At 35.4% G+C, this 15,127-nt stretch overlaps 3 protein-coding genes across 3 annotated transcripts in view; all 3 read right to left on the minus strand.

Moving 5' to 3' along the window:
* The window catches only part of cd9a (CD9 molecule a), a 297,612-nt gene that overhangs the window by 113,464 nt on the left and 169,021 nt on the right, over positions 1-15,127 (minus strand). The window lies entirely within an intron of this gene.
* The window catches only part of LOC101882393 (uncharacterized), a 768,785-nt gene that overhangs the window by 91,828 nt on the left and 661,830 nt on the right, over positions 1-15,127 (minus strand). The gene's annotated exons all lie outside the window — the stretch shown is intronic.
* kcp (kielin cysteine rich BMP regulator) overlaps positions 1-15,127 on the minus strand; it is an 84,120-nt gene that overhangs the window by 62,307 nt on the left and 6,686 nt on the right. The window contains exons 2-10 of the mRNA XM_087292760.1: positions 14,112-14,656; positions 9,606-9,678; positions 8,275-8,471; positions 7,129-7,294; positions 6,413-6,489; positions 6,224-6,323; positions 3,663-3,745; positions 2,063-2,156; positions 1,902-1,975 (exon numbers count right to left, since the gene is read on the minus strand). Coding sequence (XP_087148886.1) covers positions 1,902-1,975; positions 2,063-2,156; positions 3,663-3,745; positions 6,224-6,323; positions 6,413-6,489; positions 7,129-7,294; positions 8,275-8,471; positions 9,606-9,678; positions 14,112-14,656 — 1,409 coding nt within the window. The remainder of the gene's footprint in view (positions 1-1,901; positions 1,976-2,062; positions 2,157-3,662; positions 3,746-6,223; positions 6,324-6,412; positions 6,490-7,128; positions 7,295-8,274; positions 8,472-9,605; positions 9,679-14,111; positions 14,657-15,127) is intronic.

Here is a 15,127-nt window from a genome sequence, read left to right on the forward strand (position 1 = left end):
TCTATTCACACACATTTTCATCATCACATGATCTCTTATAACAAACCTTTTTTTTAATGCACATACTGGAATTTGTTCAGTAAAAGTTTTTCCATTGCAGTTTAGGCGCATCTTTTCTATCGAATAAAAGTTTATCCTTAGTTATGCATATATGTTTTATTATGCGTATATTCAAAAGTTATGGGCATCATGACGTTTCCATCTCTTGTTTTTATGAGCATCTCCAAAATGCGCATTAAAATAGGTGGGTGGAAACGTAAGGTGAGAAATACAACTTCATCTTTAAAAAAAGGGAGGAGACTAACAGAAACTCAGAAATTAGAGAATAAAACTTGCTCCTAACCAGGTTAGGTTCACAAAGTAATTTGACACGGTAACAGATTCTGAGTTAAAGTTACCTCTCTTTCAGAAACAGGCTTGACTAACCCTGCTTTCTCGAGTTTAACAAACTTGTAATTTTGAAGAGTTTCTCTCATTTCAGGGTTAAAATATTCTGAGTTTTTATTTAACCTCCTTTCTGAAACGGGCCCCTGGCATGGCCAACAACAACAACAACAACAACAACAAAAAAGACATTCAGAATTGTAATTTACAATTGAACATTTAGAGTTCAAATGTTCATTTCATACTATGTTATATCATAATATGTTATATTATATATGGTATATTCCAACTATGTTGTTTTTAATGTTAAATAAAAAGATTAAACAGATAACACTTTTGTGTTTGGAAAGTTTTAATTACAGCTCGTATTTTGGAGATTTGTGTAAGTTTTATTTCGTTGGTGAAAATCTCTATCTAATGCTAGAGTAAATATCTAGAGTAGCATTAATGACCTTAATTTAATATTAAACGAACCCACTATGTTCAGAAAATTTAGAAGTTGTTTCCTTTTTAGATTATCTCCGTTATTCAGTCTTAAATTTTTCCTCGGCACTTTTTTTTTAGAAATCGCCACAGCAAAATTAACCGCCAACTGTTCCGGCATATGTTTTACGCAGCAGATGCACTTCTAGCTTCAACCCAGTACTGGGAAACACCCAAACACTCTCATTGAGTGTGGGGTAAACCGGAGCACCCGGAAGAGACCCACGCCAATATGGGGAAGCCATGCAAATTCCAACACGTAAATGCCAACTGGCTCAGTTGGTACTCGAACCAGTTACCTTCTTCCTTTGAGGTGACAGAACTAACCACTAAGCCACCGTGCCGTTTATCTCCGATTAATGCATTTCAAAAACTAGTGAAGCTTCATTTAAAGCGCTAACCAAGGAAGCGCCATCTGCAGGCAGAAAATTAATTTGCATTTTTTTTAGCCTGTCTGCTGTTTTAATTTTGCGCAGATACATTTTTTATGTAGCATAATTTCACATACAAGACCTGCCTGGAACTACTTTAGCTACCTGTGTGATTACTTGAATATAATTGCACACATTAGAATTTTTATCAGCCAATCAGAAACAAGTACTAAACAGGTCAATAATTGGCCAATTTTAAGGTCAATATTATTAGCCCCCTTAAGCAATATTTTTTTATTGTCTACAGAACAAACCATCATTGTACAATAACTTGCCTAATTACTCTAACCTAACCTTATTAACCTTGTTAAGCCTTTAAATGTCACTTTAAGCAGAATACTAGTATCTTGAAAAATATCTAGTCCAATATTATTTACCATCCTCATGGCAAAGATAAAATAAATCAGTTATTAGAGATGAGTTATTAAACTATTATGTTCAGAAATGTGTTGAAAAAAAACTTCTTTCCGTTAAAAATAAATTGGGAAAAAACTATACAGGAGGTTGAATAATTCAGGACTTCAACTGTATATAGGAATCAGCTCTAAAAATGAAAATTGGTGCATCACTACTGTATTGTGAGTGTAAGTGACAGTGGAGCACCTGACAGGTACAGGTCTGGCAGCCATCAACGGTGCTGAAAGAGCCATTGTACGGCCGACCGTCCACATCACATGCTGAAAAACACACAATAAAATTACACTTTAAACCATTACAGAATTATTAAAATCCCAAAGAAGTGAAGCAGAGCAGTTTTTGTGTACCTGAGCATGTAGGACAGCACTCTCCGGGTCTCCTGTAGGGGTTTGGACACGGGGTTGACGGACACTGAATGGTGTTACAAGACACCCGACTGTTCTGCAAACAGACACAGGCATGCCGGTTTAACTTGTTAAAATTAGAGCATTTGATTTACCTTGTTTATTTTATTAGCTGTAAGTTGATTAGTGATGATTATATGGCAAGCCTGTGTGATAAACCCTGCAAAATCCATTTATGTTCACCTAAAATGTAAGATATTAGGGAATAAATGTTTTTCTCTTGTTTATTTCACATGATACATCTACTATTTAGAAGACAGACCAATGCTGTTTTTAGCACAAATGGAAGTGTGATATTTATTTTAAACAATTGTTCGGTAAATAACAAGGTAGAGCGACATGGTGGCTTAGTGGTTAGCACTGTTGTCTTACAGGAAGAAGGTCACTGGTTTGAGTCCTGCCTGGGTCAGTTGGCATTTCTGTGTGCGACGAGTAGTTACATTTTTTGAGAGGTGCGTTTCAGCGTCGCTGACGGCCTAGGCAAGGGCAATGCGATCATGTGTAGGCTGCGCTGAAGCATACGTATTCGCTTAGCCTTAAGTTACAGAGAATTGCGGAGGTTTTTTCTCTCATACAACGTGCGGTATCAAACATCCCTTTAAAACTACACTCTCCCAGCAGTTCCTCGCATCCTGTATCTCATTTGTCACGGGGGGCATGCATGAAATGTTTCTGAATAAAAGTAAAAGTGCCAAACTGCAGTTAAAATAACAATTTGGCAAATAATTTCATTACTGATGTCTACGTAAATGCAGTCACTGTCTTTTTCAATTGCATCTTTGAAAATCAGCACATGCCCAAACGGAAACTCCCATTTTTATGCAAAACCTTCCATCTTTCTCTCCCCCAACACTCCAACCTAAACAGAGCTAGACACACCCACTTTGCTGACTTTTTTCAAACTATAGGTGTAAAAACACACTGCGCAGGGGGGGGGGGGGGGGGGGGGGTTGTGGCCCTTTAAAAAATAACATCTTTGCAACAATCTGGGGATAATATTTTATGGTTGCAAAAATAAAACCTAAAAATAACCAATTTTTCGGTTCTTTAAATGAATCAAAAACAAACCAAATACTGTGTTAGTGTTAAAGGAATGTTCAGCATTTGCAAAGGGGTTTATGGATAGTTTACGCAGATGTCATCATTAAAAAAATTTAAGTTGATAAATTTGGGTAACAAAATTGTTTTGGTTGTCAGTAATTTTCACTGTATGTTCAACAAGACATTTCTTAAATGATATGTTCTATATTTTGTAAAAAATCTGATTCATCCAATATTCAAACATGCAAAGTTTTTAGAGTTTAAACATATTAATTAACCATTCATTTATTTAAATTGTATCCTGCTAATTTACATTATATATTCCATTGTGGTGGTGAAAGATTCATCAGGGTCAAAATGTAAAAAAAGGCTTCATTTTCATACAAATACAATAGTGTTCTTTATATATTTATCTATCACTTCTGGAAACTTTCAGATTAATTAACTAATTATGAGATTATGATTATGTAGCCCTTTTTTATCCCAGCAATAAGAGACTCACAGAGCAGATGCAACTGAGGCAAGGGTTTGATCTCGACACAAACTCATGACCGTTCTCATAGACCTGACCTTCATGTTCACATCCTGAAGACAAAAACAAACATACTTTTATATATTATAAAATACACCACAACAGAACAGTTTAAAAATGTCGGTCCCACTTTATATTAAGTGTCCTTAACTACTATGTACTTACATCAAAAAGAAAAAAAAATACAATGTACTTACTGTGTTTATAATGTAGTTGAGAACACATGTGATGCTTTTAAGTTGGGATAGAGGTTGGGATATGGACAGGTTTGGTGGCATGGGTAGGTTTAAGGGTGGGTTAAGGTGTAAGGGATGGTCAACAGTGTATTTACAAATGTAATTACATACATGTATTAATCAAGCATAAGTACACAGTAAATACATGTATTTACACAACAAGTACATTGTAACAAACTATTAATTCTTATGTAAGTACATATTAATTAAGGCCACAATATAAAGTGGGACCAAAATGTCTCTCCTTCACTATATATCAAAGTACAGTATGGATAGATCCTGTTGCTCAAAAGGAAGAGCAATGTGCAGGCAACATCATGAACTGCACAAAATTATTTCCTTTCTTAGTGTTTTTGTCTTGATTATATTGCAAATATCTACCAATTCTTAAAGGACACCTATTTTATCCCTTTTTCAGGATTTAAGATAAGTCTTTTGTGTCTCCAGAATGTGTCTGTAAAGTTTTAGCGCAAAACACCCATCAGATTAATGATTATACCTTTCAGAATATTAGATTTTCAGCTCGGAACACATTGTAGCTGTTTTTGTTGCCTGTGCCTTTAATGCAAATGAGCTAGTTCTCTCCGCCCACGGTTCCCTCATGCCTGTTAGAGCGTGTGCTCATCTCATGCTGCATCAGATTAACGACACAGTGACAAACATGAAGGAAGCAGATCTCATGTACGTGTGTGAGAAATACTACAGTAAGAACTTTACCAATGATTATTCAATGTATTTGTTGTGGAGTTAATTCAAGCCTTTCTGCAATGATGAGTCACATAGAATGCTGTTACAAAGTTCACGCGTACACACACACAGACAGTGGACACACACAGTGCGCTCGTTTAACGCAAATTTGACAGGATAGAAGGTAATATCTTCTGCTGTATGGATATTCGTTATGTAAATGTACAAAATAAACCTGATTTAACGTCCACAAACCGGGAATGAAGCATCTTCTTTATAATTGCACTGATATGCAGCTGTGGTGATGAATAGGTATGGGACGATAACCGTTTGCAATGTATACTGCGGTTTGGAAAAGTCAAGGTTTTAAACCGTCAAAACCGTAAAACCGTTTTCTGCAACAGGGCTCCTAAGCTGTGTACGTTTTTTTTATTAACTTTTTAGGACTTTTTATCTCCAGCAGAAAATAACTCCAGAAAAAATCAGTTTTTAAAAAAAATGAAGACAGCAAAAGTCAATAAATGACTTGGCCTGACATGTTTACTGTTCCAAAATAGTATAAATGTTTCTTAAAATAAAACATATTGTATTCAAAAGGGTAAAAAGTTTTAGTTTTTTACCCACACATTTAAAAACAATTTAATTTAGAGCAGTAATCACAATACCGCAAAATTGTGAAATCGTGATAATTTTATTCAGGGTTATCTTACTGTCAGAATCTCATACCGGCCCATGCCTAGTGATGAAATACATGTACAGTCTTTAACTTACTTCATTACAAACATGAACTGTTTTAGAGACGTTTTAAACTTTTAAAACTCATTCTTGATCATATTTGATGATGACTGATGATCACAGAGAGCTGAACAGATCTTTTTATCCCGGTTGCTTTGCGCACGTCCTGTCTTGTTGATGTAATCATATACGACACTACATAAACATGTTAATAGGCGGCTATCAATCAGTGTGGTGGGCGGGGAAACACTCCAACTTCACGTTGTGGTGGGTCCCAAAATGGGAGGGATTCGGATCCTATTTTAACGTCAGGGTATTTAAAAAAAAGAGACTTATTGTGTTTCTATCACCCCAATATGACTGTGGACACACTATACTGTACCTACACACAGTTCTGTCCAAACAGCTTACAAAAGAGGATTTTAATCATAGGTGTCCTTTAAATGCATGAACATTACCAGACAAGTCAAAATATTCACAAAAAACAAGTCAAAATTAAGTGGTTTTTACCTTAAAACAAGCAAAATAATCTGCAAGTGGCTTTTAGTAAAAAACAAGTTTATTTTGCTTACGCCACTGGCAGATTATTTAGCTTGTTTTAAGATAAAATCTTGCTCAAAATTGACAAGTTTTTTTCTAAAAACAAGTCCTTCTTTACTTGTCTAGAAAATGCTTCTTGATTTAAGAATGTTCACATATTTGGACTAGAAACAAGACAAAAACTCTTAGTAAGAAAAGCATTTTTTGTAGTGGATCAATTCCCATGGAAAGCAAGATTTGATCAAATGTGCACCTTCCATGCAATGTAAGTTGCTTTAGATAAAAGCCTCTCCCAAACGCACAAAAATCCAAATGTAAAAATGTAGTGTTTACTGAGACTGGTTTGGCAGACAGAACAGCACGGTCTCTGAACAGACGGTTCCTCACAGGTCTGCGATGGACACGGGTTCACATCACATTCCACTCTTCCATACTACAACAAGAGCACACCGGGGTACAAAACAATGACTGAATGCCAGCGGAGGTGAAGACGGAAGATCCAAAACTAATCTTTCATCATACCTCACATTTACAGCGGCTGCATTCGTCTGGGCTGAAAACTTCTCCATCGCTGTAGATTCTGCTCTGAAAGCTGCACTCTGCAAACAGGGACATGTAAAGATAGAGATAAACCCCAACAAAGATAAGCCTGGCAGATGAACCAAAGAAAGTACAAGTGTGTGTGCTCGCGTTTGTAATCATACATCCTACCAACATCAGATCCAATCTTATCAAAGAACTCAAAAAGATGTCTGAGTATTCATGAGAGATTTCTCAAAAGGTTGTTCCAGACATCAGATGTCTGAAATGAGCCTGAACAGCAGTTCACAGGGTTCTTTTGGCAAATGGGATTGAACGGAAGTTTGAGACCAAATCTGATTATGAAAAACTGTATTATGCTGTACTGAGATTTTATTTTATGCAATATTCTTTTAATGTTTATGTATATTTCAACCCAGGCTTATTCTGAAAACATACCCCTATATACATGAGAGTGCGAAATTTGTCCCAGGAGCTACTTTTTGTTTCAGTTTTTGTTTTCATGAATCCACCAGAAGCCACTTTGCATGCTTCTTCAGCCTAGAACTGGGGGATGTGGATCGTTTTTTGACATATTATTGACAATGACAATGAATTCCAGTAAGACGATTGTTTTGGACAGCTCCAAAAGCAGCAGTATAATGATAATTGACTATTTGTTTTTATAGTTTTCATGTAATTGATGTTAGTTTACTCACCACTTGAGCGGTTACACTGAACTCTTCCACTGGAGCAGGAACAGACGGTGCGAATGTCAGGAGACCAATGAGAGCCTTCGTCCACCTGACGGCCTTCCCAAACACACTTACGCTTAATACACTCACACGTCTCCAAAAACTCAACCCTCGCCTGCAGCTCTGTGTTCTGCATACACAGAAAACGATATACGACATTATCATGATAATAGCATTTGGTTGTATATTTAAAGGGATAGCTCACTCAATAACGAAAATGTACTAACTGACTCTTCATTTACACAACTTTAGGTTTCATAGCTTTTTGAGTTTATTTTTTAACACAAAAGAAGATATTTTCAAGAATGTGGAAAATCAGTTGTCATTGACATCCATAGTAGGAAAAAATAAACATTATGAACATTAACATGTAACCCTGCTGGTTCTACACCACCCAACCCGCTCCAGGCTGGTAACCGGCATCCTTCCGCATGGGAGTCGGGTGCTCTACCAAGGAGGCTAAAGACCATGGCCTCTAGCGCACCTTTAGAGGTCCGAGAAGTGAGGTTTACCTGCACAGTACACACTAGCTGGCCTCCGTTACACTCACCCCCCTAAACCTCACTCCCATCCGGGTCACGGCACCAATGTAACCCCGTCGGTCCCCTCGGAGCACCAAACCCGCTCCGAGCTGGTATCGAACCGCCAACCTTCAGCATGGGAGTCGAGTGCTCTACCAAGGAGGTTAAAGACCATGGCCTATAGCGTCTGTTGCTAGAGCACCTTTAGAGGTCAGAGGAGTGAGGTTTACCTGCACAGTACACACTAGCTGGCCTCCGTTACATATATACATACACAACAGTTCTGTCTGGTTCTCGAATCTGATTAGCTGATAGCCGTGAGATCTTAAAGTAATATCAGCACTCGTACAGCCTCTTCACCCTTGTGTATTACTCTGTCAACACTAGCGTATAAAAAAAATAAAAAAATTTATTTTCGGTTTTATTTCCAAATAATACTTTATTTAAAGTACTTTATTTGATACTTTATTTACTTTATTAGTAATTTATCTGCAGTTCACCTGTAGTTTTTTGCAGTGTGGTTGTGATACGGGTTCAAAATAACAATCACAGTACCAATATGTTTATTTTCAGTGTATTCTCCATGTACCTGTCTCTTCAGCATCTCCAGCATGGTCATGATGCCATGCAGGTTTCTCTCCAGATCTCCAAACCGCACATCAGACTCACTGGGGCCTGTTGTGCTCAACACTCCATCTCCACGACCCGCCTCGTCACGCATCATAGAGAGGTCAGGGACTGCGGGTACAGTGGAAAGGGTCGGATGGATAGTGTCCGGAAGAGAATCTGTATAAACCACAAACACATACAGTTGAAGTCAGTTAAATTTTTGGGAAATGATGTTTAACAGAGCAAGTTTTTCACAGTATTTCCTATAATATTTTTTTCTTCTGGAGAAATACTTATTTGTTAAATTTTGGCTAAAATAAAAGCGGTTTTCATTTTTTTAAAAAGATTTTAAGGACAAAATTATTAGCCCTCTTAAGCAATATATTTTTTGATTGCTTCAGAACAAACCATCATTATACAATGACTTGCCTAATTACCCTAACCTGCCTAGTTAAGCCTTTAAATTGCATAATCAAGCTGAAATTGAAGATCCCTGAAAGTGGGGTGCCTTGAGCTGACCTAATAAATGCATTTTTTTAATTTTCTGTGTGAAGCATACCCTATATTCAACCTCTTCTGAATTTTGTAGGAAATTTGGCTAATTTTTGTGGCCTGTTTTTTTTTTTCTGGTATTTCTCAAAATGTTGTATAAAGGAAACACTAAGAAAATAAGCAATGCCATGCCATGCAATGCAATTTAAAGCAATAAAATAAAATAAAATAAAATAAAATAAAATAAAATAAAATAAAATAAAATAAAACCAAAAAAATTAATGAATAAACAAAACAAAACAAAATAAACTAAAATAAAATGCAATAAAATTAAAACACAACAAAATAAACTGAACTGAAATAAACTAAAATAAAATAAAACAAAACAAAATAAACAAAACTGAAACAAAATCAAATTAAATAAAACAAAATAAAAAACTTGCAATAAAACACAATGCAATGCAATGCAATAAAAAAATGCTATAAAATAAATAAAAAAAATGCAATAAAATAAAATAAACTGCAATGCACTGCAATAAAATAAAATAAAAATCAATAAAATAAAGTGCAATAAAATAAAATAAAGTGCAATAAAATAATTAGCAACAAACTGCAATGCAATTCACAGCAATAAAATAAAATAAAATAAAACAAAATAAAATAAATAATTAAAATACATTTCGCAAAACATTTGCCAAAGAATCCCTAATAATACAAAACACTAAAAAACATAAGCTAACTTTAACAAAAAAAAGCTTAACCTTCTGTGATTTTTGCATTTGTACAGTATATTTGATTATTTTTTGATAGATTACTTGCCTGTAATGTTGTCACAGAACCACGGACGTCTCTCATATGTCCTTGTGGAGAGCTCAGCAATCTGCCAAGAACCCTAAAACAACAAGAAAACACATACAGTCAATTTGGAGTCATGGAAACACATTGCAAACTCATGACAGTTACATCGTAAAACAGATGAGCAATGACACAAACACACACACATTTTTAACATCAAAAGTTGACAGAGCAGAGATCAATTCACCACCGTAAATAGACAAAATACACTTGTGAATCACAAAATACGAAAACTGTTAATAAACAGATTTTTTTTTACAGTTTATAATATATCATAATCAAATTTTTGTTTAAATTGTAATATCTGACAGATGAGTGCCCCTGCTGGTGATTGCTGTAACTACATTGAGTCTAAAATGACTCAATAAAAACTGGCTGTATATTCTCATTGAGTAAGATTTTACAAGTAACACATAAATGGTAAATATTTCATTATAGTAGCTTATTGGCAATGAACAAATCTTTTTGGGAGCTTATAAATCCTGCTACATAGCACACTTATGAAGAATGCTAATGCTATATTTTCTTCAGTAGTCCTGGGTGTTGCCTGAGAGAAAGATTCAGAAAGTTCTGGGAAAATGGAGAAATGTGGAAAAAGGCTTCAGCTCTCATAGACGATGTTAGATGTGGTATCTTCAATCTGGTTTTGATTTTTGTTCGCTTCTATAAAATATGCAGCAGTAATCACTTTACACATTTCTTTTCATAGCAACATGTTCAGAAGAGCCTTAGATGAATATTAGACTGATTTCTGAAGGATCATGTGGCTCTGAAAACTGGTGTAATGATGCTAAAAAAATATGCTTTGCATCACAGAAATAAATAGCGTCTTTGAAAAATAACCAACTGGTACATTGTACTAATATTCTGCAATATTACTTTATTGCTGTATTTTTGATCAAATAAATACAGATTTATTGAGCCTAAGAAACATCTGGCATAAAAATGGCACACAGACAAAAAATGTTGTTTGGTCACAATGTGGTTTAGAATTGATAGTTAAAAGAGCTCCTATTATGATTATTTACCACATGAAATATTGAACAAGTTATATTTTTCCTGGGAATAATATTTGTAAACGAGCTGTTGACATGGAACTGAACCAGATTTTGGTAAAACCCCAAACAATACAAATATAAAAACAAAACAAAAATCTGAAAAATGAGTTATGTGTAATAAGAATGACATGACACAAGGAGAAAGTGCTGAACTACTGAAATGTATTTAATACTTTATATGAAAGGCTTTATTAGTGATGGCAGCTTAAAGATGCCTCTCATTTGCAGAATGAAGTCACGTGTATTGCTCAGGTGTGAGTTTTTGCTCAGAGTGTACAAATCTTGATGGTTCTGTGGTTCTCATCTATCAAATCTGAGCTTTATTTTGTATTTTCAATTGGATTCGAGTCAGGTGATTGGCTGGGCCATTCTACAGCTTGATTTTCTTTCTCTGAAATCATTTGAGAGAGTCCTTGACTGTGTTTTGGATCATTATCTTGTTGAAATGTCCACTCTGGTTACATCTTCATGCTCCTTCTAATGTGTATGTTGGACTGAAGCAGCTGATATTAATTTACACTGGTGTAGGGCAGAGGATGCTGAAGAACTACTAAGAGATTTCAGCTGCTGTCTGGGCTTTCACTGCCTTTCTACACCTTCCTTTCTTCATGTGTTCAATGCTTTTTCCCTGCATCATTTCATTTTATTACACACAACTTCATTTGTAAACTAATAATAGTGTTTTCTGGTGAAAATGTCAAGTCAACAGCACCGTTAGAAATATGCTTTCTGAGAAAAATGGTGACATGTTCAATTTTTTTCTTACTGTAATAGTCTCATACAGGTGTCATCAGAATATGTCAGCAGGGTCTTCGCTTCAAAAGAAAATTTTTCACAGATGTTTATGATACCACACTTTAAAATGGGTAGAAATAAAAGAAAACATGCTGTTGTTATGCGTGTCTGCAAATATACAAATAGGCCGCTACTTTTTTGAACTCTATTTTTCAAAAGTGGGCAGAGTCTTTACAGCTTGTGCCTCAGTTATTCCAGGATCAACAAACAAAACATCTGAACGCGTGTTGAAATGCCTTGTTAATTTAAAATCCTGATAAATGGTCCTGAGACGCACAAAGCGGTATAATGCACAGGTTATATTAAAAGCACAAAAAAAACATGCAAGTTCACATAATGTTGTTTGTTTCAGGCTCATAAAGTAAAGGGTGTTGAAAGTGTAAAAGAGTGTGACTTACTGTATACATATTTTAAAAATCACCTTTTGAATAACCTCAAAAATGGCTAACTTTTACATATACGCAAGTCCCCAGATGTGACCCTGGATGATAAAACTAGCCTTATGTTGCAAGGGTACATTTTTCACAATAGGAAAATCAATAATTGTGACCCATAAGACATACTTTTGGCTGTTTGGCTGTTAATTAATTAAAATATTAGGTAAAGATCATTTTCCATTACAGGTCTGTAGCCAGCCTATTAAGAGGGGGTGGTTCTTTTTTCTCAAAAAGTGGATCTATTTGCAAATATTCAAGGATCAAATACTGCATTGTATCGACATTTTAAGTACTATTTTGTGCTGGGTTAGCTTGTCGGATTATCATTACCACACTTTTTGATGCAACAAATATATTTCATACACTTTTGTCAAAGTGCTAACCTATTTTTTGTTTAAAAAAAAAATATGTGTATTTACAAATGTGCATTTAAACTGTAAGCTATTATAGTTTTATAATGTAATGAGATTAGAATTTTAGAAGTATGAAAAAAAGACTTATTACAAACAAACAATCAACAAAAATTGTGAATCTGTTAAAACTTGTTTTAAATTAAAAGCTGCAGCCTAAAGGCAAATAACAAACTGGCCAGCTCATTTCCTCTGGCAGAATTTGTTCATTTAAATGATAAAATTCCTCTTTTCTTTGTCATTTTATTGGTTATTCTTCTTAAAGCCTTCTTCTATTGGTTATTTTTTACAATTTATGATGGCATACTGTGAAAAATAGGACAAATGAGCTCATATAGGGGCCAAATTATGGACGTCAGAAGGAGAGTGGGTCTTTCAAACTACCCGAATCCCCTCCTGGCTACGGACCTGCATTACAGTTTTTCTCAGTCGCTTTGGTGCATTTCTCACAACCCTATTTACATTTGCACAACAGTTAATGCATTTCTCAAAACAATTAATCATTTGTGCACATCCTAGTAGCAGTTTCTCATTCTTTCCAACAAATTGCAAATGCTTTTGGACATGCATCAACTGCTTTCATACAACTCTCTGCTATTTATAACATTATCATTCTCTTATGTCATGTCGGTCAAAATTAACTAAACTTGTAAATGCTGAATAGTCATTCCATATAAAACTAATAGTCCTCATTTCATTCCTTGAGTCATTACATACAAAAATGGTGAACTAGTTGTCAAATCTGTCAAGCAAATTTTAAAAAACAAATTTAAATCTTTACTTTCTTGAAAATGTCTTTAAAATTGAACAATTTGATGAATGATTTACAGACCTGTGTATGTTGTAGGCTCAGTTCCAATATGTACTGTAATATTGTGTACAGTTGTGCACAGCTCTACCATGTTTGTGGTAAATAAGGGTGTATTTATTATTTTGCACAATGCTGGGAATAAATTAGAATTGCAAAGAGCAAATGCAGTAAAAATGTAAAACATATTTACTGTATTGTACTCAAATACCTCACTAAGCAGTGATGTTTAACTTTACTGTAGTTTTTAAATTACTATGCAAACAGTATAGTGCTGTCTTGAGCATTTTCAGGACGTGTCACCAAAATCGGAATTTTTTGCATTGAAAAAAATGTCCAGAGTAAACTGTCATGATGAAAACATGACAAAGCCATTTGACTATCTTTTTCACAAACAATGGTGTCAGGACTTTTCATTTTGATGATACTGACACTTTGATTGACATCAATACTTGCTTTTGAGTAATGAGCTCTCCATTTTGAGCATGTGACGCGCTTTTGCAGGTTATCAGCTAGGTTTTGCAGTTTGCACTAATTGTTTTGAGAAATGCATTAACTGTTGTGCAGAAATGCACTGGTGTTGTAAGAATCGCACCAAAGCGACTGAGAAAAACTGTAATATATTTTGTACATGTTGTACCATTAATATATAAAATCTCAATTTGATTGGTATTGTGCCTTGCTAAACAATTTATTTGATCAAATTTAAAGTAGATTTTCTCAATATTTTTTTATTTTTTGCAACCTCGAATTCCAGATATTCAAATTCATGTTGTATCTCAGAAAAATATTGTCCTATCCCAACAAGCATAGAAAAATGGAAAGCTTATTTATTCACCATTAAGGTGATGTATAAATCTTAACTTATTCTAAATTTATGATTGGTTTTGTGGTCCAGAAAAAAAAGTATGTTCAGAGATTCAAAAATGTAAGTAATGTACAGACATTTAAAATAAACTCACGCTAAACTTGCTGGTTGTATTTCCTGCAGCCCTGGAGAACGTGACCTGCACATCATGTGTAAAATCCAGACTCAGTATCCGTCCTCCCCCTTTCAGCTTGAGCACCACAGCCTCTTGGCAGTCCACGAACAGCAGCATCTGCCTGGGCTCTACACTGAGGGCCATCCGCACCCATCCTCCACCAGTAAACGGACTCCCTCCGGGCAGCTTCAATACCTCCGTCTGCAGACCGTCTCCTGACCTGAACCGCATCTGCAGCCAGTCTGACTGCGTATTAGAGATGAGCTCCAGCAGGGGGCGTCTTTCTTGCTGCTGATTGGAAACTGAAATAAGGGTGATCTCCGAGTTTTTGGTCTGTCGGCCCAGCAGATGCAAACCCAGGACGCCCTGTGAAGTGCTAAACAGGTTTTTAGATAAGTCCTGAGGTAATATGAGATGTGTGGACGAGCGTAAACGCCAGGCTGGAGTCTCTGGGTCAGATCCTTTGACTTTAGACACGCCATGAGGAGAGCGAGTGATGTTCAGAGCCTCCAGAAGGTTGATTACTAGTGGAGGAAATTAACAATGTGAAGAATTAGACATTAATGATGTGAAGACATTAACAAGCCGAATAAATAGGATTAGCTGGCTCACCAACCATTACTTATAAACATACATGGACCAAACAAAAAATGGATTCAACTTTTTAAAATGATTAGCCTTCCTGTGATTATTTAAAATAAAAAATATATACAGGAGCTAATAAATCAAGATGTCTAATAACTCTGACTTCCACCTTCACTTTTACTTGGAAATAGGTTCATTTTACAACTCCCCTAGAGGTAAGTAGTTGAGTTTTTTTCATTTTTGGATCCATTCAGCCGATCTTCGGGTTTGAACCTTTAGCTTAGCTTAGCATTGATTATTAAATCGGATTAGACCATTAGCATCTCACTTAAAAAAAAAAAAAGGGAAAAAAAAAAAGAGTATTGATCAGTTTCCTATTTAAAGCTTGACTCTTCTGTAGTTACTGTACA

This window comes from Danio rerio, chromosome 18 (genome assembly GCF_052040795.2).
Source record: "Danio rerio strain M-AB ecotype USA chromosome 18, GRCz13ab, whole genome shotgun sequence".
Lineage (NCBI taxonomy): Eukaryota > Metazoa > Chordata > Actinopteri > Cypriniformes > Danionidae > Danio > Danio rerio.